This window comes from Mesoplodon bidens (genome assembly GCF_964165515.1).
Source record: "Mesoplodon bidens genome assembly, chromosome: 1".
NCBI classification, from domain to species: domain Eukaryota; kingdom Metazoa; phylum Chordata; class Mammalia; order Artiodactyla; family Ziphiidae; genus Mesoplodon; species Mesoplodon bidens.
The window spans coordinates 77,059,225-77,081,774 of NC_138176.1; the positions used below are offsets into that span (position 1 = coordinate 77,059,225).

The 22,550-nt window shown below is 38.5% G+C and overlaps 1 protein-coding gene across 1 annotated transcript in view; it reads right to left on the reverse strand.

Annotated features, from left to right (window-relative positions):
• Positions 1-470: 470 nt before the first annotated feature.
• The window catches only part of ELOVL6 (ELOVL fatty acid elongase 6), a 144,208-nt gene continuing 122,128 nt past the window's right edge, over positions 471-22,550 (reverse strand). The window contains exons 4-5 of the mRNA XM_081250253.1: positions 18,859-19,010; positions 471-2,824 (exon numbers count right to left, since the gene is read on the reverse strand). Coding sequence (XP_081106379.1) covers positions 2,400-2,824; positions 18,859-19,010 — 577 coding nt within the window. The 3' untranslated portion in view covers positions 471-2,399. The remainder of the gene's footprint in view (positions 2,825-18,858; positions 19,011-22,550) is intronic.

Here is a 22,550-nt window from a genome sequence, read left to right on the forward strand (position 1 = left end):
TAAGGTCTATGCTCATTTCCTTATTCTAACCTGCATTAAAGGATCACTGATAAATCAATGGATTAAATAATTAAATTAAATCAACCAGAGTTTAACTGAACGGCCAGTTAGAGCTTAAGTCAACTGTTATTTGGCCTTTTCCTCATTTTAATTATTCTGCTTTTTTTCCTAAGAAAAAAAGCTTATTGCACAGTATCATGTATTTTCAAAGCTCAAAATAACATTATTTGCATCTTAGGTCCTGCTATAACTAATAGATCCTTATCTTTTCAGCTCATGTCAGTTTTTGCCCTAAAAATAATACATTCCTCCATCAATTCATCTATGAACCAACGTCAAGACATCATAGACTGTTCACAATAATTTAACACAGGTGTAACAGCTTCCCTTCCCTGCATACCCCCCGCCCTCCACCCCATCAGTCATGACTTGGTTTGCACGGATTCTTTGTTCATGGTTCAGACCATTCACACAGAATGGAATAAAACTTTATTCTTTTCAATTCCACACATAAACGAGATGCTGAGAAAGCCCTTGTCATCTCTGACAGAGAAGCAGAGCAGCTCTGTTTCATGAATGACAGCACAATTAAAGCTAAAATAATATAAAAATAATTTGAAAAATCCCTTTTCTGTACACTCTCAAATAAAGCAAGAAAGATAAACAACAGCTTCTTTTTCTGCTAGCCAGAAAATGTGTTTCTATTCATTTGGGCTTTGAAGTTCGTTGGACCCCTCATCTGTGTGCCTATACGTGTGGTAATGCGTGTCTAATCTATGCAGTGTAGTGGCCCCTAATTTTTTCATCTAGTTTGTCTAATCATTTAGCTACTTAACCAATGAGAATACTATTATATCACATTGAACACCTTGACATAATTGCTTCTTTGAGATACTAGGGATGTTTACACATTTATTTGGCTTGAAAAGGACTGAAATATTACAGATGTTATCTAGCTTTTTTTTTTTTTAAAGAATATGGCTCTTAATAAATCAATTTTCTGAGTTCCAGAGCAAAAGTCCCTTTTAAAAAAATTTCTGAAGCTGACTTGAAGCAGGAAGAATGTCTTCTGATTTGGCCAAAAATATGGTGAGTATTTTATATCATTTAAAATTTGAAGAATAAGTCTATAAGGGGCCCTTTGTTGTCAACTGTTCCAGCCAAACTTGCCATGAAGTGTGTTTGTCAAAGTATCTACACTCGACCAGCAGAGGGCACTTTAAACACCTCTGCATTGCCTTAGGGAGCAAATGCAGATGATGCAGAAACACAGTGTTTACTCAAGATCAAGAAGAGCCCTGCAGGTTGTGTGAAATTCACAAAAATATAGAAAATATGGACTGTACCATAGGGTTTCATTTGAACGTTATGAATATGTGTGAAGTCACCGAGGGAGGGGTGTACTTATTATCTATTATATTGATCTTCGGCTCACTCCTTTCCCACTGTCCTTTTCTCTTTCCCAGCTCAAGAACGGTACAGCACTGCACCTTTTTACAGGTAGTAGAGAGTCGATTTTTCAAATCATTTGATTGAGTTGTATCTTTTTTATTCTGTATTTACTCCTCTGTTTGAAAGCCTGAGGCAACAGAACAAAGGATAATGCTTCCTACCTCATTTAGGGGTAGAAATTAAACTATCAGAAATGCTCTGAGATGGGGCTGCCCCTTTAGGAACTGGGCTGCATTATTTCCTTCCTCCCAGGAAGAACCCTGGAAAAATATTGTGCCCTGTTTGGTTTTGGCAAACTCACTAGACTGAGGCTGTGCGATGAAGGGAAACAAGCCTTTCTCTTAGTTGAAATATAGTTGTTTATATCCATTTTCTCAGGAGGTGATTAAGACATCTTTTCTCATGGGGGCTACAACTGCCAACCTTTCTTAAAAAGGCTTTCATTTTTGCAAAAGCATTATTGTGTATCTCTTCCATTTTTATCTTTTCTGTTGGCTCCAGTTTAGTGTCAAAAAAGATTAGAAAGGATTGTGTGTATGGGTTCGCACAATTTTTTAAGTAAACTTCTTTGATCCTTAGAGAAATATAACACTTAGTAAGTACATTTTTTTTTCATATACTGTTAATAGCTTTTGTTTGCCTTCTCTTTCTCTGCCTCTGGCCCACTTTTGTTCTCATTTGTCCTAGAGTTGACAGATAAAGAGGGAATGGGGTCTTCCAGCAGCAGTCCTTTGAGATGGAGGTGTACTCAGTGAGTCCTCACCCAAAAAGGATCATAAACTTACTGGGTTAACTCAACCTAATTATCCCTAAGCTGCTTTGGGTTGTGTGTTTTCTCATGTCTTGTTTTGTTTTAGCTGCACCATATGTGATTCCTTGTGCCATTTTCTTTTGTCTATTATTTTTCTTGATGACCCTGAGCTATGGCTTCCTCCTCAGTTCCGACACTAGTCAGCCTTCATTGTTTTCCTCATCTTGCCAATGTAGGCCTCAAAGAAGAAGTGGCAGAAGAGCACAAGATAGCTGAGGTACATGAGTGAGGACCAGAAGATGTTCTGAAAGTGAGAGTGACACTGGTCATGCTGCATCCAGTGGAAGACCAGGTAGTTAACGACACAGCCCATCAGCATCTGAGTGATCTGGGACAAGGTGATGAACATGGCAAACTTCCGGGAGACTCGGAAACCCGCTGCTCGCAAGGCATAGTAAGAGTACATCACGGAGTGCACGCCATAGTTCATAGTCATGAACCAACCACCCCCGGCAACCATGTCCTTGTAGGAGTACCAGGAGTACAGAAGCACAGTGATGTGGTGGTACCAGTGCAGGAAGATCAGCTTCTGCTTCCTCAGAATGATGAATATTGTATCTCCTGAAAGACAAAGAAAAAAATGGACATGAGCCCCTTGACCATAACATAATCATAATCTATATTTCTGCAAGAAGGTAGTTGTTTTGAACTGGTACTTGAGAATGAGATGGACTGGGTTAGAATCCTGGACTGATAGTTACTAGCTCAGTGACCCTGGGCAAGTTATTTATCCTATTTTCCCATTTCATCATCTGTAAAATGGGGATAATAATAGCTTGAAATTATCTGAGGATTAAATAGGATACTCAACATGTCCTCTTGGCACATGGTAAGCACTCAATAAATGTTACTTACAGAAAGGTGTTTTGCACAAAATCATATTAATTTTTAATTTGGAAGGGACACTAATAACCGTGTTGTCCATTTCCAACTCAGCCATGCATTTTAGGAAATATCACCTGGAAGAGTCAAATGATATTTATTAATCAAGAGAAACAAATTAGAATTCAAGTGCCCAGCAAAACGTTCTTAGGCCTCTCTGGAGTAGTAAAAAGACACTTTCCTTTCATACATGATAAAGGTACTCTTTAAAAACATATCTTTGTAAGCTCCCAATAAAATGTGAAGCCTTGACATATGGAAGTTAGGAAAGTAAAATTTAAACAAAAGGCTATTCTGGGATGAGAGACAAGATGGTGGAGAGGAAGGACTTGAGCTCACCTCCTCTCACAAAAACACCAAAATCACAACTAACTGCTGAACAACCATCGACAAAAAAGACTTGAACCTACCAAAAAAGATATTCTTCACCCAAAGACAAAGCCACAATGAGATGGTAGGAGGTGCGCTTTTGTGATATAATTTAATCCCACACTCGCTGGGTGGGCGACCCACAGACTGCAAAAGTATATTGCAGAGGTTCTCCCACAGGAGTGAGAGTTCTGAGCCCCACATCAGGCTCCCCAGCCTGGGGGTCTGGCATCAGGAGAATGAGCCACCAGAGCATTTGGCTTTGAAGGCCAGCAGGGCTTGAGTGCAGGAGCTCCACAGGACTGGGGGAAACAGAGACTCCATTCTCGGAGGGTGCACACAAGGTTTCACTTGCACTGGGACCCAGGGCAATGTACTGATTTCATATGAGCTTGAGCCAGACCTACCTGCTGGTCTTGGAGAGTCTCCTGCAGGGACAAGGCTATGGGGGCAAGGACACTGATGGCAGACACCCCAGAGAACACTCATTGGCATGAGCTCTCCCAGAGGTCGCCATTTTGGCACCAAGACCTGGCCCTACCCATCAGCAGACAGGGTGCCTAAAGTTGTACTGAGCTCACAGCCACCTCTAAACACACACCTTGACATGGCCCTGCCCACAACAGGGACAAGACCCAGCTCTACCCACCAGTGGACATGCACCAGTCCCTCCCACCAGGAAGCCTACACAAGTCCCTGGACCAACCTCACCCACCAGGGAGCAGACACTAGAACCAAGAATTACAATCTTGTAGCCTGAGGAACAGAGACCACAAACACAAAATATTAGACAAAATGAGATGGCAGAGAAATACGTTCCAGATGAAGGAACAAGATAAAACCCAGAAGAACTAAGTGAAATGGAGATAGACAATCTACCCAAAAAAGAATTCAGAGTAATTATAATAAAGATGATCCAAGATCTTAGAATAACAATGGAGGCATAGACTGAGAGGATACAAAAAATGTTTAATAAAGAGCTGGAAGCTTTAAAGAACAAACAAACAGAGATGAACAGTACAATAACTGAAAGGAAAAATACACTAGAAGGAATCACTAGCAGAACAAATGAGGCAGAAGAATAAGTGAGGTGGAAGACAGATTGGTGGAAATCACTGCTGTGGAACAGAATAAAGAAAGAAGAATGAAAAGAAATGAGGACAGTCTACGAGACTGCTGGGACAACATTAAATGCAACAACATTTGCATTATAGGGGTTCCAGAAGGAGAAGAGAGAGAGAAATGGCCTGAGAAATTATTTGAAGAGATTATAGCCTAAAACTTCCCTAACGTATGAAAGGAAACACTCAAGTCCAGGAAGTGCAGAGAATCCCATACAGGATAATCCCAAGGAGGAACACACTGAGACACATACTAATCAAACTGACAAAAATTAATGACAAAGAAAAAATATTAAAAGCAACAAGGGAAAAGCAACAAATAACATATAAGGGAACCCCCCCCCACAAGGTTATCAGCTGATCTTTCAACAGAAACTCTGCAGGCCAGAAGGGAGTGGCATGATATATTTAGTGATGAAAGGGAAAAAAACTACAACCGAGAATACTCTAGCCAGCAAGGCTCTCATTCAGATTTGACGGAAAAATCAAAAGCTTTACAGACAAGCAAAAGCTAAGAGAATTCCACACTACCAAACCAGGTTTACAACAAATGCTAAAGGAACTTCTATAGGTGGAAAAGAAAAGGCAACAATTAGAAACAGGAAAATTATGAATGGGAAAGCTTGCTGGTAAAGGCAAAAACACAGTAAAGGTAGGAAATCATCCACACACAAATAAGATGTCAAAATGAGTAATCATGAGAAGAGGAGAGGAGAGTACAGATGCAGGATATTGGAAATGCATTTGTTTTAAGTTGCTGGTCTCTTAATTTCAATCTTGTCTCTATATAGACAGCTATATCAAAACCTCATAGTAACTGCAAACCAAAAATCTGCAATGGATAAACACACACAAAAGAAAAAGCAATCCAAATACAACTCTAAAGATAGTCATCAAATCACAAGTGAAGGGAACCAAAAAATGAAGGGAAGAATAAAGACCTACAAAAACAAATCCAAAACAATTGACAAGATGGCAATAAGAACATAATATTGATAACTACCTTAAAATGTAAATGTATTAAATGCTCCAACCAAAAGACATAGACTGGCTGAATGTATACAAAAATAAGACCCGTATATATGCTGTCTATAAGAGACCCACTTCAGATTTAGGGACATATACAGGCTGAAAGAGGATGGAAAAAGGTATTCCATGCAAATGGAAATCAAAAGAAAGTTGGAATAGCAATACTCATATCAGACAAAATAGACTTTAAAATAAAGACCATTACAAGAGGCAAAGAAGGACACTACATAATGATCAAGGGATCAATCCAAGAAGAAGATATAACAATTGTAAATATATATGCACCCAACATAGGAGCACCTCGATATGTAAGGCAAATGCTAACAGCCGTAAAAGGAGAAATTGACAGTAACACAGTAATAGTGGGGGACTTTAACACCCCACTTAAATCAATGGACAGATCATCCAGAGAAAAATCAATAAGGAAACACAGGCCTTAAATAACACACTAGACCAGATGGACTTAATTGATATTTATAGAACATTCCATCCAAAAGCAGCAGACTACACATTCTTCTCAAGTGCACATGGAACATTCTTCAGGACATATCACATGCTGGGCCACAAAGCAAGCCTCAGTAAATTTAAGAAAATTGAAATCATATCAAGCATCTTTTCTGACCACAATGCTATGAGATTAGAAATCAATTACAAGAAAAAAAAAACTGTAAGAAACACAAAAATGTGGACGTTAAACAATATGTTACTAAACAACCAAGGGATCGCTGAAGAAATCAAAGAGGAAATAAAAAAACTCCTAGAGACAACTGAAAGCAAAAACTTGATGATCCAAAACCTGTGGGATGCAGCAAAAGCAGTACTAAGAGAGAAGTTTATAGTGATACAGTCTTACCTGAGGAAACAAGAAAAATCTCAAATAAACAACCTAACCTTACACCTATAGCAATTAGAGAAGGAAGAACAAACAAAACCCAAAGTTAGTAGAAGGAAAGAAATAATAAAGATCAGAGCAGAAATAAATGAAATAGAGATGCAGAAAACAATAGAAAAGATCGATGAAACTAGAAGCTGACTCTTTGAAAAGATAAGCAAAATTGATAAATCTTTTGCCAAACTCATCAAGGAAAAAAAGGGAGAGGGCTCAAATCAATAAAATTAGAAATAAAAAAGAGGTTACAATTGACAACACAGAAATACATAGGATCATAAGAGGCTATTACAGCAACTATATGCCAATAAAATGGACAACCTAGAAGAAATGGACAAATTCTTAGAAAGGCACAAACTTCCAAGACTGAACCAGGAGGGAATAGAAAATATGAACAGACCAATCACAAGTAATGAAATCAAAACTGTGATTAAAATCTTCCAGCAAACAGAAGTTCAGGCCCAGATGGCTTTACAGGTGACACTAGAAGGAATCACTAGCAGAATAAATGAGGCAGAAGAACATTTAGAGAAGAGTTAACACCTATTCTTCTGAAACTATTCCAAAAAAGTTGCAGAGGAAGGAATACTCCCAAACTCATTCTATGAGGCCACCATCACCCTGATACCAAAAAACAGACAAAGATACCACACACACACACACACACACAAATTACAGGTCAATATCAATGATGAACATAGAAAAATCCTCAACAAAATATTAGCAAACCAAATCCAACGATACATTAAGAGGCTCATACACACCATGATCAAGTGGGATTTATCCCAGGGATGCAAGGATTTTTCAATATTTGCAAATCTATCATTGTGATACACCACATTAATAAACTGAAAAATAAAAACCAGATGATCATCTCAATAGAAAAAGCTTTTGACAAAGTTCAACACCCATTTATGATAAACTCTCCAGAATGTGGGCATAGAGGGAATACATCTCAACGTAATAAAGGTCATATATGACAAACCCACAGCTAATATCATACTCAATGGTGAAAAGCTGAAATCATTTCCTCTAAGGGCAGGAACAAGACAAGAATGTTCATTCTCGCCACTTTTTTTTTTTTTTTTTTTTTTATTCTCGCCACTTTTATTCAACATAGTTTTGGAAGTCCTAGCCACGGCAACCAGAGGGAAAAAAAAGGAATACAAATTGGAAAAGAAGAAGTAAAACTGTCACTGTTTGCAGATGACATGATACTATACACAGAAAATCCTAAAGATGCTACCAGAAAATGACTAGAGCTAATCAATAAATTTGGTAAAGTTGCAGGTTACAAAATTAATACACAGAAATTTGTTGCATTTGTATACAGTAACAACAAAAGATCAGAAAGAGTAATACAGGAAACAATCCCATTTACCATCGTATCAAAAAGAATAAAATACCTAGAAATAAACTTACCTAAGGAGGCAAAAACCTGTACTCCAAAAACCATAAGATGCTGATGAAAGAAATTGAAGATGACACAAACAGATGGAAAGACATACCATGTTCTTGGATTGGAAGAATGAATATTGTTAAAATGACTATACTATTGAATGCAATCTACAGATTCAATGCAATTCCTATTAAATTACCAATGGCATTTTTCATAAACCTAGAACAAAAAGTCTTAAAATTTATATGGAGACACAAAAGACCCCAAATAGCCAAAGCAATCCTGACAAAGAAAAATGAAGCTGGAGGAATCAGGCTCCCTGACTTCAGACTATACTACAAGGCTACAGTCATCAAAGCAGTATGGTACTGGCACAAAAAATCAATGGAACAGGCTAGAAAGCCCAGAAATAAACCCACGCACCTATGGTCAATTAATCTATGACAAACGATGCAAAAATATATAATGGGGAAGAGACAGTCTCTTCAGTAAGTGGTGCTGGGAAAACTGGACAGCTACATGTAAAAGAATGACAGTAGAACATTCTTTAACACCATACACAAAAATAAACTCAAAATGGATTAAAGACCTAAATATAAGACTGGATACTATAAAACTCTTAGAGGAAAACATAGGCAGAACACTCTTTGACATAAATCACAGCAAAATCTTTTTTTGATCCAGCTCCTAGAGTAATGGAAATAAAAACAAAAATAAACAAATAGGACCTAATTAAACTTAAAAGCTTTGGCACAGCAAAAGAAACCACAAACAAAACGAAAAGACAACCCACAGAATGGGAGGAAATATTTGCAAACGAAGTGATCGACAGGGATTAATCTCCAAAATATACAAACAGCTCATGCAGCTCAGTATCAAAATAACAACCCAATCAAAAAATGGGCAGTAGGTCTAAATAGACATTTCTCCAAAGAAGACATACAGATGGCCAAAAAGCACATGAAAAAATGCTCAACATCACTATAAGTATTAGAGAAATGCAAGTCAAAACTACAATGAGGTATGATCTCACACTGATCAGAATGGCCATCATCAAAAAGTCTACAAACAATACCCTTTTTTTTTAGATTCTACATGTAAGCAATATCATATGATATTTGTCTTTCTGTGTCTGACTTAATTCACTCAGTATGACAATCTCTAGGTCCATCCATGTTGCTGCAAGTGGCATTATTTTGTACTTTTTTATGGCTGAGTAATCTTCCATTGTATATATGGAACTTATTTACAAAACAGAAGTACATTCATGGATGTAGAAAACAAACTTATGGTTTCAGGGGATAACAGGGTGGAGGGATAAATTGGGAGATTGGGATTGACATATACATACTACTATATATAAAATAACTAACTAATAAGGACCTGCTGTATAGCACAGGGAACTACTCAATACTCTGTAATGGGCTATATGGGAGAAGAATCTAAAAAAAAAAAAAGAGTGGAATATATATAACTGATTCACTTTGCTGTACATCTGAAACTAACACTACATTGTAAATCAACTATACTCCAATAAAATTTTTTAGAAGTCTACAAACAATAAATGCTGGAGAGGATATGGAGAAAAGGGAACCCTCCTACACTGTTGGTGGGAATGTAAATTGGTAGAGCCACCATGGAGAACAGTATGGAGGTTCCTTAAAAAATGAAAAATAGAACTACCATATGATCCAGCAATCCCACTCCTGGGCATATATCCAGAAAAAAATGTAATTTGAAAAGATACATGCACCCCAATGTTTATTGCAGTACTATTACTATTTACTACAGGCAAGACATGGAAGCAACATAAATGTCCATTGTCAGAGAAATGGATTAAGAAGATGTGGTACATATATACAATGTGTATATACAATGGAATATTACTCAGTCATAAAAAAGAATGAAATAATGCCATTTGCAGCAACATGGATGGATCTAGAGATTATCATATTAAGTGAAGTAAGTCAGACAGAGAAAGACAAATATATGGCATCACTTATATGTGGAATTTTAAAGTGATACAAATGAACTTATTTACAAAATAGAAACAGACTTTGAAAACAAACTTATGGTTACCAAAGGGAAAAGGCATGGGGAGGGATAAGTTAGGAGTTTAGGATTAACAGATACACACTACTATATATAAAATAAATAATCAACACAAACCTACTGTATAGCACAGGTAACTCTACTCAATACTCTGTAATAACTTATTTGGGAAAAGAACTTGAAAAAGAATGGATATATGTATATTTATAAGTGAATCACTTTGCTGTACACTTGAAACTAACCCAACATTGTAAATCAACTATACACTAATATAAAATAAAAATTGAATTAAAAAAATTAAACAAAAGGCAAAAATAGGAAAAGAGAAAAAAATTATCTTCTATTGTATTTACTGAAGAGGATAATAGGAATATTTTGGTACCAATGAATCAAGTGATAAAAAACTGAGAATGACACACATTTTTATGGAATTAACTTTGAAAAAGCTTTCCAGGATCTATCCAAAATTTTACTAATATTATACCCTTTGAAGAAAAAGGCCACTGTTTTTTCAGTCTAATACTCTCCCATCTGAGCTATTTTGACTATCCAAAAGATCACTGTTTCTAAGGTAGAGAATTCATATTATAGAAGCAAGAATGGTGCTCAAGCAGGTAGATGCTATTAATCTGCAGTGATTGTCTTAAAAGTCTAGGGGTTCTGAAAAATATACTTTAGAACACTTACATAAAAATGGATGAAGAGCAAGCACAGTAACAAATACACCTGATTCCATTAACGAGTCCAAAAAAAAAAAAACCAAAGCATCTGCCTGCATAAATCCTGTTTCTGTCCCATGTGAGACAGAAACAGGATTTATGCAGGCAGATGCTTCATTCTCTTTCCTATCTCTGTGGTTTTCAGATATGGGAAAAACCAATATCCTTCATGACCTTTGGTGAACTTGAACTTGACTTCTTTTTGTATAACAAGGAGATCTAGGTGGTCCCTCTTCTTATTCTGAAATTTAATTAAGCACAAGGGAACTTAGTACTTACCCTTGTCTTATCGCTCATACTTCAAGGATGCCCTAAAACATCTCATACAAAGGAAGGTCAGATAATGCTGGATCTTGGAAAGACTTTTAAGGTTCTGATGGCTGTGGTTGGAATAATACAGGTGGTGCCCTATTCCACTCAGCAGAAGCTATTAGTTTATTTCCCTACTGAACTGTTAAACATTATTACTTCTTATAGTGCAAAACAAAACTACAATGAGGTATCACTTCACACCAATCAGAATGACTATCATCAGGGAACCCTCCTACACTGTTGGTGCAAATGTAAATTGGTATAGCCATTATGGAGAACAATATGGAGGTTCCTCAAAAAAGTAAAAATAGGGACTTCCCTGCTGGTGCAGTGGATAAGACCCCACGCTCCCAGTGCAGGGGGCCCGGTTTCGATCCCTGGTCAGGAACTAGATCACACATGCATGCCACAACTAAGAGTTTGCATGCCACAACTAAGGAGCCTGCCTGCCACAACTAAGACCTGGCGCAACTGAATAAATAAATAAACAAATATTAAGAAAAAGAAAAAATAAAAATAGAGCTACCATATGACTCAGGAATTTCACTCCTGGGCATACATCCTGAAAAGACAAAATCTCTAATTCAAAAAGATACATGCACCCCAGTGTCGACAGCTGCACTATAAGCAACCCAAGTGTCCATCAACAGATGAAATGGATAAAGAAGATGTGGTGTATATATGCAATGGAATATTACTCAGCCATAAAAAAGAATGAAATATTGCCATTTGCAACAACGTGGATGGACCTAGAGAATACCACACAAAGTGAAGTCAGACAAAGACAAATATTATATGCTATCACTTACATGTGGAATCTAAAATATATACAAATGAATTCATTTACAAAACAAAAACAGACTCACAGACATAAAAAACAAACATGGTTACCAAAGGGGAAAGTGGGGGCAGGGCGAGGGATAAGTTAGGTAAACAATAAAGATTTACTGTATAGCACAGGGAACTATATTCAATATCTTGTAATAACCTATAATGGGAAAAAATCTGAAAAAAAAATAACTGAATCGCTTTGCTGTATACCTGAAACTAACACAAGATTGTAAATCAGCTCTTCTTCAATAAAAAATAAAGTCATCTGCTACCTAGGGAATATGAAAAAAACAACAACAAACAAACAAACAAAATACCCCAACATTATTATTTCTTATTTGTTTAGAACAGAAAAGGAAAATTTCCAGCTGCTGCATTTCTGAACCTCTTATAAAATTTTCTTTGAAGTCCTCTTCTCTATTTTGAGATGCCTAACATATTAAGCCTGTAAATGTCAGACAGACTAATAACGACTGATGGTGATAGTAACTCTCACTTGTATACTTAAGGGACACAACTAGTGTTAGGAGACCTGGGGTCTACTTACTTATGTTAAACTGTGCTATTTTTGTGTGCTTGTCAAAGATCCACTATTTCTGTGTAATTACTACTCTGTGCCTCCCCTTCCTTCTATGGACTATAACGTAGACACGGTAATTCCAGGCTACCTTTGTTCCCAGTGGAAAGAAGGTAGAAGTCCAAGGAATTGTATGTTAAAAACAAATTTATTCATTCGTAATTGAGATTTTTTTTATGAGTCTCTAAGTATTAACTACAATAAATATAAATCCTGTACAATATTCAAACATATTGTAATAAAAGTTATTTGCCTTAAAGTAATGAGCATTTTATCCTTTTAAATTCTTTAGATTTAATTTTAACTCTATCACCACTTTTATGTAAAACTTTATTGTCTAAAGAACGATTTCAGTGTGGGAAGAATGGTAGGGGACAAAACACAGACCATATTAGAATGGGCTAACATAGAAGCTACAAATCTGGAATTGAACATAGCTTTGTGTTTTTCCTGTCTGAGTCGGGGTGGTGGTCTCAGGCTTGATCTGAGACACACTAGGTGTTTCCATTTAATACGGGGAGGTGGGGGCAAAGGACATGTCATGAGATCTTCAAAATGAAATTTAGATACACATAAGAATTTTTCTCAGAACAGATATGCAGGATGATAGATGGAGTAAAGAAGGTGAGGATCTTCCAGTAATGGCTCTGAGCCTCTCAGGAGTAGCATTCCAATGCCATATCAAGATTACTGTCCCCAAGCAGGCCACCAACCCAGAGAAGGGTAGTTTTCCTTGGGTGAGAGGAAGCTGGTGGGGTTCCAGAAAGAGCTCCCCAAGACCTCTCATGGCTCTTTTGATATCGCAGCTGAGATGCAACAGTCACGCAACTCTGGCAGTTATGAATTATTTTTCCTCTGGGGAAAACTACTTAATAACCCATTTAATTTGTCATGAGCCAGTTACACCAAGAGGGTGGCACTTCCAGGCCTGTCAAAAGCTAGAGTGACCTAGAAATACAAACAAAAGATAGGGACTGTGGATGCAATGTTGGCCAACCAATCTTTCTTGGCCAAAGGTCCTGTTAGCATTATGGAAAGAATTTTGGCCAAGTGTAAGCAGTGGGACTTCTGACTCATGAACGTTTCGGCCATGTCACATATCTTAGCTTCCTCTGGCTCATGTTCTTTACCAGTCTCTCTAACCTTTGGTTCAGCTATTTTCCATCAAGAGCCAGCCTGGGGGCAGGACCTGGTGATCACATACCTAAGTGTTCCTCCTGAACTATGCCTTCTGCCCATGTGCTATTAAGTGTAGCCCTGTGTGCAGCTCTGGAGAAGTTCATGAGCATTCAGCAGCCCCAGGGCATGCATGGCCACCAAGAGATGGAGAGCCCACTATGTGTGTGGTTTGTTACAGACGGCTGTGCCCCTCTCTTCTGAGAGTTAGCTGGAGCTCTGCTGAGTCAGAGTTTCAAAAACAATGACAAGCTCAACTGAGCAAGGACCTAGACTCAGAGCAGATGTTTCCAAGTTCTAACAAAACAAAATCTCAGCAGGTTTTAATATAATTCAAACAGTAGTCACTCAAAGATTGTGGCACACAAAGCAGGTTTGTGGCTCTCTTCCCCTTACTTATTCTAGTAGACTGTAGCCCTGGAATTCACTGAAATGAGCTCATTGTTCTCTGCTGAAACAGAAAGCCCTTCTTGCTATTAAGAGTCTAGTGAAGGGGGAATGTTAGTGTTTAACAGGCACAGAGTTTTCCATTGGGGAAGATAGAAGTGCTGGAGATGGATGGTGGTGATGGTTGCACAACATTGCAAACATCCTTAATGTTGCAGCCTTGTACACTTAGAAATGGCAAAGTTTATGTATGTTTTGCCACAATAAAAAACTACTTCAGTGAAAACTGCAGGCATGCAGGTTTGGGGGGTTGAAATAGAGTTTCCATATTGAACATTGAAGAACTGTTCTTTTTTCTCACAAGACCTTTTCTTTCTGGTACACATAGGGAGTCCAGAATCTTAGAGAATTTAAAAGAAGAATTGGGGACCTAAAAATAAGAAAAATTCTAAGTAATCCAAATGCATAAAGCTTTCTTGATTAAACAATAGTGACAAAGTTTTCTAAGAGTGAAAAACAGGGAAGGAATTTAACTTCTCAAATGAACAAAAAACCATCCAAGCACACATGTTCACTAAATTAGGTGAACTGATTTTTGGATCTGTTTTGACTCAGCAGTTTACCTTGGGAAGACTGCTATCAAGTAAGCTCCGGGGTATTTGAAAGAGAATAAGTCATATTTTAGAAATGAAAAAGGGTACTCAGACCATGAAAGTATCGGATCTGAAATTACATGAAGAATTGGTGTCACACACTAGCCTCATTATTTTTGAGCTATGTCAAGTTTGGGATTTAATTTTTTTTCAGCTCTTCAGCCCACTGTCAACACTTCAATCTTACGTTTGAAGTGTGAAGGAATGGATTGTTTGATATCCAACCTATGAACTATTGTGGTGAATGAGGCTTCTCCAGGGAAGGCAATGATCAAGCCAGGGGCACAGGGGACTAGAGTACAGCTCCTTTGGGCTCAAGAGGGAACAGAATTGTGTCCAATTACAAGGTCTACATGGGGGCAGGAGGGAGTGGCATGTTCGGGCCTAGATTAGTTAAGACACGTGATTCACTAACATCCTCAGGACCAACAACACTCCAACAAGACAGAGGATTATAGCACAAGTACCTCTGAGTGATGCACTAACAGTTCTCATCCATGAATCCTAACTTGTCCACCACCTTAAGACGTTGGTGTCCATCTGGCGTGGAAGCTGGGAGGACAGACAGCACCGGGCTACTTACATCTTTGAAGGAAAATGACCGCTATGAATGGGTTGGGTGGCTCTTCAATATATTATTCCTTCAGAAGGTAGAAGGGACTATTTTATTCTCAAGTCCCTCAAAAACAACTGGGTAAAACTCAGAACACAGACAAGCAGTCCTGGCAGGGAAAGGCACTTCTAGAAGCAAACACTGAAGTAGCTCCTTTGCAATTTGAGGCTTAAAGGCCAGAAGCATAGAGGCACCTTTTCTGATTTAAAAAAAAAAAGTACTTGTTGAGGGTAGGGAGGTGGAAATTGTAAAGGTGTTCAGGGGTGGTATGTAAGGGGAGTCAAGTTTCATGCATCTACTGTATTCATGTATCTGTAGTCAATTCTTCATCAAAAACACAGGGGAGATTCATAAGGATACTTATTATACAGAATAAAGTATAGGGATCAAGGGGATATGATATCTCTCAGTTTGAATAATTCTCTAACTTTAATAATGTATGAATTTATTTTAAAGGAAACGTCACAAAAACCCAAGAGAAAAAAAACATGCTCACATTCTCAGACCAACACCAGTTTCAGGAAAAGTGATCTGACTCAGAGACTCTATGACTCTAAAAGAAGAAAGAATCACTATGAGAAGTGTAGCTGGCAAGACAATCTTTTCTTTTATTCATACATGAAGACACAAAATTAAAATATCCTCATAGAGTTTTGAAATTCCTAAAAAACACATCTGTAGACTTTTAGGCATTGTCTGTAGCTCCAAGTCTGAAAAACACTTCTCTGGCCTAAGACATTGCAGCTAGTGGTCCTAATTCAAATACTAAAAATAGTTGCCTGGGGGCCTGGTTCATTAAATTCATATTATAAATTTCTTTTTTTGATAAAGTAGCAATTCCATTTCAATGTTTTAAATGCCTGGCCCATGGTAGGTGCTTAATATAAATTTATTAAAGGACCCACACACCTATGGTCAACTAATCTTTGACAAAGGAGACAAGAATATACAATGGGAAGGGGTGTGGGGAAGTTGGACAGCCACATGTATATCAATGAAGTTAGAACACACCCTCTCACCATACACAAAAATAAACTCAAAATGGCTTAAAGACGTAAATATAAGACACAACACCATAAAACTTAGGCAAAACATTCTCTGACATAAATCTTACCAATGTTTTCTTAGGTCAGTCTCCCAGGGCAATAGAAATAAAAGCAAAAATAAACAAGTGGGACCTAATCAAACTTACAAGCTTTTGCACAGCAAAGGAAACCATAAACAGAACGAAAAGACAACCTACAGACTGGGAGAAAATATTTGCAAACGATGTGACCAACAAGGGCTTAATCTCCAAAATATAAAAACAGCTCATATAACTCAACAACAAAAAGACAACCCAATTGAAAAATGGGCAGAAGATGTAAACAGACATTTCTCCAAAGAAGACATACAGATGACCAACAGGCACATGAAAAGGTGCTCAACACCACTAATTATTAGAGAAATGAAAATCGAAACTGCAATGAGGTACCACATCATACCAGTCAGAATGGCCATAATTAAAGTCTATAAATAACAAATGCTGGAGAGTATGTGGACAAAAGGGAACCCTCCTATACTGTTGGTGGGAATGTAAATTGGTACAGCCATATTGGAGAACAGTATGGAAGTTCCTTAAAAAACTAAAAATAGAGCTACCATATGATCCAGCAATCCCACTCTTCGGCATATATTTGGACAAAACTATAATTCAAAAAGATACATACATGCCTATGTTCATAGCAGCACTATTCACAATAGCCAAGACATGGAAACAACCTAAATGTCCATCAACAGATGAACAGATAAAGAAGATGTGGTACATATATACAATGGAATACTACTCAGCCATAAAAAAGAACAAAATAATTGCCATTTCCAGCAACATGGATGGGACTAGAGATTATCATACTAAGTGAAGAAAGTCAGAAAGAGAAAGACAGATACCATATGATATCACTTATATGTAGAATCTAAAATATAACACAAATGAACTTATATACAAAACAGAAACAGACTCACAGACATAGAGAACAGACTTGTGGTTGCCAAGGGGAAGGGGTGGGCGGGGGAAGGATGGAGTGCGAGCTGGGGGTTAGCAGATGCAAACTATTATATATAGAATGGATAAAAAACGAGGTCCTATTGTATAGCATAGGGAACTATATTCAAAATCCTGTGATAAACCATAATGGAAAAGAATATATAAAAAAAGAATGTTTAGGTATGTATAACTAAATCACTTTGCTGTATAGCAGAAATTAACACAACATTTTAAATCAACTATACTTCAATAAAAAATAAATTTAAAAATTTATTAAAGGAATAAATGAATGAATCCATACTAATGCATTTCACTCTAAGACGGTTTTCATAGGCTCTGTGTGTGAGCGCTGAAGTTTTTTCCCCGCTGCTCTTCCTTTGTCTTTGACCTGGGAAGACAGTGGTCAAACCAACAGTTCAAACCAATTGTCAGCACTCTGTAGGCATCAGGTTACAGCCTGCGGCGGAGAGTGGCTATAGGTGGCGTATGCACACATGGGAGACACGTCATATCCACTGTGAACAGACACAAACACAAACTAGGGGCACCTTTCAGAAAGACTTGATAGCTAATACTGCAGGTGATGTAGTGAAATTACGACCTCTAACCCCCTTTTTAGGAGAAACAGGAGACGGGACACAATCTATAAATAAAAATTTTGAATGAAATAACCCAATTCTTAATTCCAGATAAAACATTAAGAAACCCAGAGGATGGACAGGCGTCCCCTAAGGATATGTACCAGTTTGTGACATGCTGGCCAGCGCTGCTCATGGATGAACTCAGAGCTTATTATCACTGGTGGATCCCTTTCTCTGGCAGTAGAGATATTTTCCTGGGGAACTGTGTCTGTGTCAAACACTTGCTACTTAATTTTCCACTGTTTCTGCTAACTTGTGCCACACTTATATTAAGACTATTAAAGAGTTAAAGGAAAAACCTTAGGAATCTACATATATAGATATTGGATTAACTTCTAGCCCCAGTATTTTAGATTAATTTCTAGAAGATGAACTACATTCTCCTAAGGCCTATTTCTTTGATGATTAAAATTAAACAACACCAGAAACTAACCCTTAATATTTCGTTAATGAGAACATGAGGATACCCAAACAAAAAGCTGAATTTCCTAGTCTGCGTCCAAACTCCAGAGCTGAAATTACACTTCGATGTGGGACTGGGAAATAGCTGTGTGGCTAACATTTCCCAATATTCTAATATTAGCGCAGCTGTTAATGGCCTCAGAGAAGGGGCTGGGTAGATGTTATAAGCCTCTGGATGTGTGTTTTCAGTAAGGCTTGGATATGTGCATGTTATATGTAAACTATTCTGCTCTTCATATTCAATGTACAATTATTTAAAAGGAGGGAAGGAGGGGAGAGAAAAAAAAACAGTGGAAGTTAGTCAAGAACGCAAATTCATTCATTGTAACTTTCCTGCAACCAGTGAAACAGGACCTTCAAATTATTTCTTTGTTCATTTTTCCATAAATATTGTGGGTGTGTAGCTACAAAGGGGTGGGGGTTTGGGGGAGGAAATGTAAGGAGAGAAGACACTCACCTAGTTCGGGTGCTTTGCTTAGCACAAATGCATAAGCCCAGAATTTGCTGACAGGTCCATTGTAAAAACCCTGGTCACAAACTGAATGCTTCAGGCCTTTGGTCATCAAAATGTACACCATATAAGCACCAGTTCGAAGAGCACCGAATATACTTCATAATGAAAAGAGAAAAGAAACAACATTCAGGAAAATAATTTCACATCTGATATTAACCATTCTTAGAAGACTGCCATTGGCAGGAAATAGGTAGAGAGGCATCACAGTCATTTGCATTTACCCAGAAGCATTTAAAAATGTTTTGTAAACAAGAGTAGGAAAACTGTCAGTGCTTTCTTCTGAAGGCCATGCCACTTATACTGCACCAGTGTTCCAAAAAGAGGTCATGGAAAAGGGGAATGGATCCAGGGCAGGATCTCAAGAACTCTGATAACCTTTGTGTTTCAGCTTGAGAACTATCCCTTGGGATGAGATGGGGTTGGCTGAAAACTCCTGGAATTATCTCAGTTCTGTCCTTTGTCCAATCATTCTCCAAATCGCCTGGCTCTGTTCCCTGAATCTCTCTCTCTAATCTGTCTTTCTCACAGAAGCCAGAGGAAGAAGGCTTAGCGATTGTTGAAAAAGTGAGGTTGTTGAAAAGAAAACTGACATATGGACTTGTTATCAAGGAACTGCTAAGGAAACAGGAGAGCTCTGGAGTGTGTTGAGCTCAATGATGTAACATGAAGTATGAAAGGACTTGGCAACTGGGACAGGCAACCTCCATCACATAGTGAACCCTGTACGCATGTGTCCCAGAGTTCACAAGCCACATGCATGACTGAAAGGAGAGCTGGCTGACCATGGGGGGAGATGTGTTTACCCATCCTATTTCTGGCAGCATTCCCTTTTTAGGTTCTAAAAGTCAGTTAGCATAGAAAACAAATTTATGGTTACCAAAGGGGAAAAGGGGGTGGGGGAGGGATAAATTAGGAGTTTGGGATTAGCAGATACACACACACTACTGTATATAAAATAAACACCAAGCTCCTACTGTATAGCACAGGGAACTATATTCAGTATCTTATAATAAACCATATTGGAAAAGACTATGAAAAAGAATAATATCTGTGTGTGTATAACTGAATCACTTTGCTGTACCCCAGAAACTAACATAACATTGTAACTCAACTATGCTCCAATTAAAAAAGGAAAATTAAATTAAAAACAGGAGATAAACTAGTGAACAGCGACTGAAATGAATAGCAGCCTCATCCAATAGGGAAACAGGAGTTTTATTTCTTTTCAGAGGCATTATCATTTATTTAAAATGTCTTAAGTGCCGCTCCTGACTAAGTCATTCCACTAGGCTATCCCGTCCACAAACGTGCATCCATCCACCAGCGCGAACTAAAGGTCAACTCTGCACAGAACCAAGGTAATGAAGTTGAATTCCTGGCAACTGCCTATTAAGTGGGGATTTTGTGAGTAGCTTCTCTAATGATATATGGTCTACATTAAACAGAGTTACTCTTTCCAACATATAAAACAATCCTGCATAGGATTATTGGTACGATTTTACATTTGTAGATCCCGTTTAACCCTTCAGTGTCTCCCCACTGCACTTAGAATGTAACCCCCAGCTCCTTAGTGGGACCTGCAAGGCTCTGAATGGCCTCTCCTTCCCCCCTTTTCACCTTCCTTCCTGCCATTCTCCTCCCACTCACTGTGAGCCAGTCATTCCAGCACTTCCTGATCCTTTCAGTTTTCTGCCTTTTCCTCTTCTTAGGGAGCTTTTTCCCCCCACGTTCACTTGAAGGCTGTTCCTTCTCACTTTCTTATCTCAGAGAAATGTCCCCTCCTGCTGGAGTGACCTAAGCCTTTACAGTCAATAAGCTGCCCCGATTTGGGAATGGGGAGTTGGATTTCATTGGTAACATCAGGTAATGCAGATTTTGCCATCTTACCTGAATTGATTTTTCATGGTTTGCCTTTACCTCACCAGATGATGGCTAAATTTTCATATGAAAAGTTGCCACCATCACCAAATTAAGGTTATTAGCCAACTGGGGACTGACTTGCTGCTATGGAAGGTATTATGGAAGTATGGATATGGCATGTCCACTGAGCATACAGAGCAGACACTGTTGGCTGCCTATTCAAGGGCCAAGTCCCTTTCTCCTTCTCCGTGTTAAAAGAAGCCTGATTTTGTCCAGGTTCTCCCAACTCATGATTCCCCTAAGGAAGGTGACCTTATCTTCAATTTAGGAGTAGATTCTAATTACCTAAGCAAGTTTTAGTAATCCCACTTCCCTTACCAGTGATTTGTTAAGATGGGCACTGACCCAATTCTAGCCAATGTGATGTGAGGAGAGGGCTGCTGGGGGCCTTTTAGGGAAAGGTTTCCTTACTTATTACCACGTATTGCTTGGAAGTGCAGCAGCCATCTCGCAACCAGGAGGGAGCTACCTTGAGGACAAAGCTAAGTCAGAGAGGATGGCAAAGTATTCCTTCAAGATGTGACTGAGCTGCTGAGTTAACCCATCTTTCAGTGACCCCATCACAAGCGTTCTTGTTTTGGGGATAAAACTTCCTTACTGTATAAGCTATTTGGAGTTTTGCTTTTTATTATTTACACCCCAAAGCATCCCAGCAGACACAACACACCAGAGACTTCAGGAGACTTTTGAATACTAGTTAACATTTGGTAGCTATCAAATCTTGGCCAACCCAATACATCTAGTCATAGACACTGCTGGTGAACTACTTACTGTATCAGTTGTCTGCCTTTCATAGACCAGTGGGAGATATGTCAGTGACTTTTGTACAAGCCAAAAGCAAAGAAACACACAAATGACACACTTTCAATATGTATCGGTCGCTGCTCCTTAGCCCCAGACCTATGACTTTTCTGAACCATCAGTACATCGTAGGGATCATGTCTCTCCCCACTGAGTCAAGCCCACCACACCCAGGAAGCTGAGCCCATCCTCTACTATATTTTGCTGCTAGACTGTTTGCTTCACACATGATCAGAGCAGATCCAAGGAAAGTAACTTTGGAATAATTACTACCTTTTTATCTTCCTGAGTCTCAAAACTCATTGTAGTTTAACTATACCTAATTTCTTAAGTATCGGCACAGCTATTAATCCTTTTATTTGTTAAATATTTACTGGCAGTGTTCTAGACACTGAGGTGACAAGAATCGATACACTGACTCTGGCTGCTGCTGTTGCTGCTGGAAGACTTCCGAGGAGGTGGTATTGGAGTTAGGCAAAAATACGTCTCCAAACTTTGAGGGTTAGGGCACGAGGAGGTCATTTCAGAGCACTGCAGAATTGAAAGTCTAGGTATCATGGTGACCCACAACATTGCTGGCAACAAGAGCATAGCACATATTATTGTCCCATATCTGGACATAAGCCTCACTCCCTAAGCTCTGAACAATAAGGCTGACTCAAAACAGAGGACAGTGCATTTTTCAGGGAAACCCTCAGTGCCAGACATTGGGCCTATGTGTCTGAGGGCAAAGGCGCTTTGTTGTGATGTGACAATGCTACTGCTGGGGAGCCATCGGGGAGCTGCTTGGCCAGTGGGATGATTGTTATTTGTGGGAAGCCAGTAGCTCTGCCTCTGGCACATCTCAGCCACTGTATGCTTTGGAACCGTACAGCTTTTTTTTTTTTTTTTTTTGCGGTACGTGGGCCTCTCAC